The 2,440-nt window shown below is 31.8% G+C and overlaps 1 protein-coding gene across 1 annotated transcript in view; it reads left to right on the top strand.

The window, feature by feature from the left end:
- LOC107442013 (regulator of G-protein signaling 7-binding protein A-like) overlaps positions 1-1,440 on the top strand; it is a 163,939-nt gene extending 162,499 nt beyond the window's left edge. Inside the window, exon 7 of the mRNA XM_071183148.1 lies at positions 941-1,440. Coding sequence (XP_071039249.1) covers positions 941-1,047 — 107 coding nt within the window. The 3' untranslated portion in view covers positions 1,048-1,440. The remainder of the gene's footprint in view (positions 1-940) is intronic.
- The last annotated feature ends 1,000 nt before the right edge of the window (positions 1,441-2,440 follow it).

A 2,440-nucleotide genomic window follows, 5' to 3' on the forward strand; every position in this document is an offset into this window, starting at 1 on the left:
CTCAGGGTATATTTACTACCACTTTAAATATAAAAATAAAATTTTACGCCAAATGCGTAAAAGTTGGCAGGTATGCTATTGGTCTTTGTTTTTAGTGGCGTCATCTATAGATAATAATTTGACTTCCGACACACCCAAGCGTCACATCCGTTTACAGGGTGGACCCATTCATACATCCGCTCATTCATCCACAGATCGTCATTTTGACCTGAACTAGAGAGCTATCAATTTCCAATACAAGTACCCCCAGGAGTATAATTTGTTATTATTATTTTATTTTAATGGCGGGCACTTGGGAATTGTCCCATTTTCCACAAGAATGCCAGAATGGCTACTCTTTTCTCGTTACCCAGTGGGCACCTGTGGCGACGCCATGGTGGTGGAGTAGCATCACCCACGTCACACAACCAGAAACCCGTTTATAGGGCGGGTCACATTCACACAAAGAAAGGACAGAACACACAGAGAGAGGAAGCTCTGAGCTCTGATCCATGCTCTGAGCAGGATTCGAACCCGCGGCTAATGGCTCCGCAGTCAGACACGTTAACCACTCGGCCACTGGTCGGCTAATTTGTCATGGGAACATGGACTTTGTGATTCGACAGATTTAACGTTCACCAGTCACCATTTACTACACGAGGAGTTTTCGGCAGCTTGAATTCGAACTCTCCCTTTCTCACGAACAGGAGTCATTAACTTTGATTATATCAGTTGCTTACTTTTTAACTTTTCATTTTTGCCCTCTTGTTTCAGTTTTTCCTTCCCACGAAATAAAAAAAAGTACAATATAATCATGCGTTTTAAAGTGATTAAGCTTATAGTGGCTCAATCACTGGATATTATTTAAATTTTCATTTCTTTTGCTGGCGACGCGAAAAAGAAATTGCATTGTTTTTCTAACATTAGTGTTTTATATAATACTTATATCTTTTACTTGTAGGTAAATCACTTGAAGACTTCCATAAGTGGCGTAGACGTCGTAAACGAGCTCTTTATCGTAAATGTGGTTATTGGAACTGTTTTTGCAGATCATCCACTTCATGTTGAAAGATGCAATATAACATGCAGTGTATTTCAGCTTTGTGCAAACATTTGGAAACTTTCCTTGTAGGAATATGCTTGCAACAAAGTCTCGACATGTTTATGAAACACCTGTCAGGGTTTTTTAATTTCTTTGGAAAAATTTAGAAGAAAAGAAATAATAATGCTGTAGATCAGAAGCGTAAAATTAAAAAAAAATGTTTAAAAAAATATATACTGCCAAAGAAAAAATGCAATATTTAACATAAATATTTTATAGTTATGGAAATTATTGTTCTCATTTGTGCAATAAAAACAAGAGTGAGTAACTTACTGACATTTCTGATGAAAATTTTAAGAATTTCTTTTACAGGAATTTAGTAAGCTTTCTGGTACATTTAGCAAGAAAGAGAAATAAAATGTGAATGAAAACAAAATGCTACAATCTATAAATATTATATACTATCAATATAAATATTTTTACAAAATGTTTCCTCTTGAAGTCTAATGGGAAACTACTGCTTCATGTGGCTTTATATTAAAAAAACGTTGTTTATGTTTTACAAAAAAATGAACAGAAAAATTGAATCAAAAATTATCTTCTGAAGGAGATGTTCCTATTGAAAAGTTTACATCGTATTGTGATGATGATAATATTGTGACAAACTTAGCAAAATGAAATTCAATTCTTTGTATGCCAAATATTAACAAAAAAACATTACTGTATTTTAATTAGATAATTTATTTACATTCCATTTGCTATTTTTGTATTAGGCAAATATTAGAAGATTAAGTATGAATATTTATTTGTAATGTTTTTATGCCGTATACTCCAACAATTACTTCTAGAAAGCTCAAATAGTGAAAGAATCAAATTACTCATTATCTCAAATAATGTTTTTCTCAGTGTCTTGAATGGTTTATATGAATGTTTCTGCATCATGAGAAAAAAATTGATTAACATAAATAATTCTGTTTAGTTTTTATTGGACGCTGGACGCTCAAAAAGAGAAAAACCCTTTAAAAACACTTATTTGTACTAATACTTATTATAATTAACGTATTAATACTTATTAAAACTTCAAAAACCCTTTATGTTGTTTTTTAGATATTAAAAAAAATTCACTTTACTTAGTAGTAAGCAAAAACCCGTGTTTAAATCTGAGTTTTTCTTTATGAGTTATAAGTTTATGAATTTGTAAAGGTCCTTACATCAATATGCAGTTCTCGATGACGTAGTTGCTTTTTCTCGTAATGGAGTTTTAAAATATTTGCACAACTTCAGAAAGTTCCTTGCTCACCAGTTTTTGTTTTATTGTTATTAATTTTTTTAATTCTCTTCGACGTGTCTTCTTTAATTCTAAATACATTTTACATTTGATTGACTCAAGATCTTAATTTAATTTTCTTAATATTTGAA

The sequence above is a fragment of the Parasteatoda tepidariorum genome, chromosome 7, assembly GCF_043381705.1.
Source record: "Parasteatoda tepidariorum isolate YZ-2023 chromosome 7, CAS_Ptep_4.0, whole genome shotgun sequence".
Taxonomy (NCBI): Eukaryota; Metazoa; Arthropoda; class Arachnida; order Araneae; family Theridiidae; genus Parasteatoda; species Parasteatoda tepidariorum.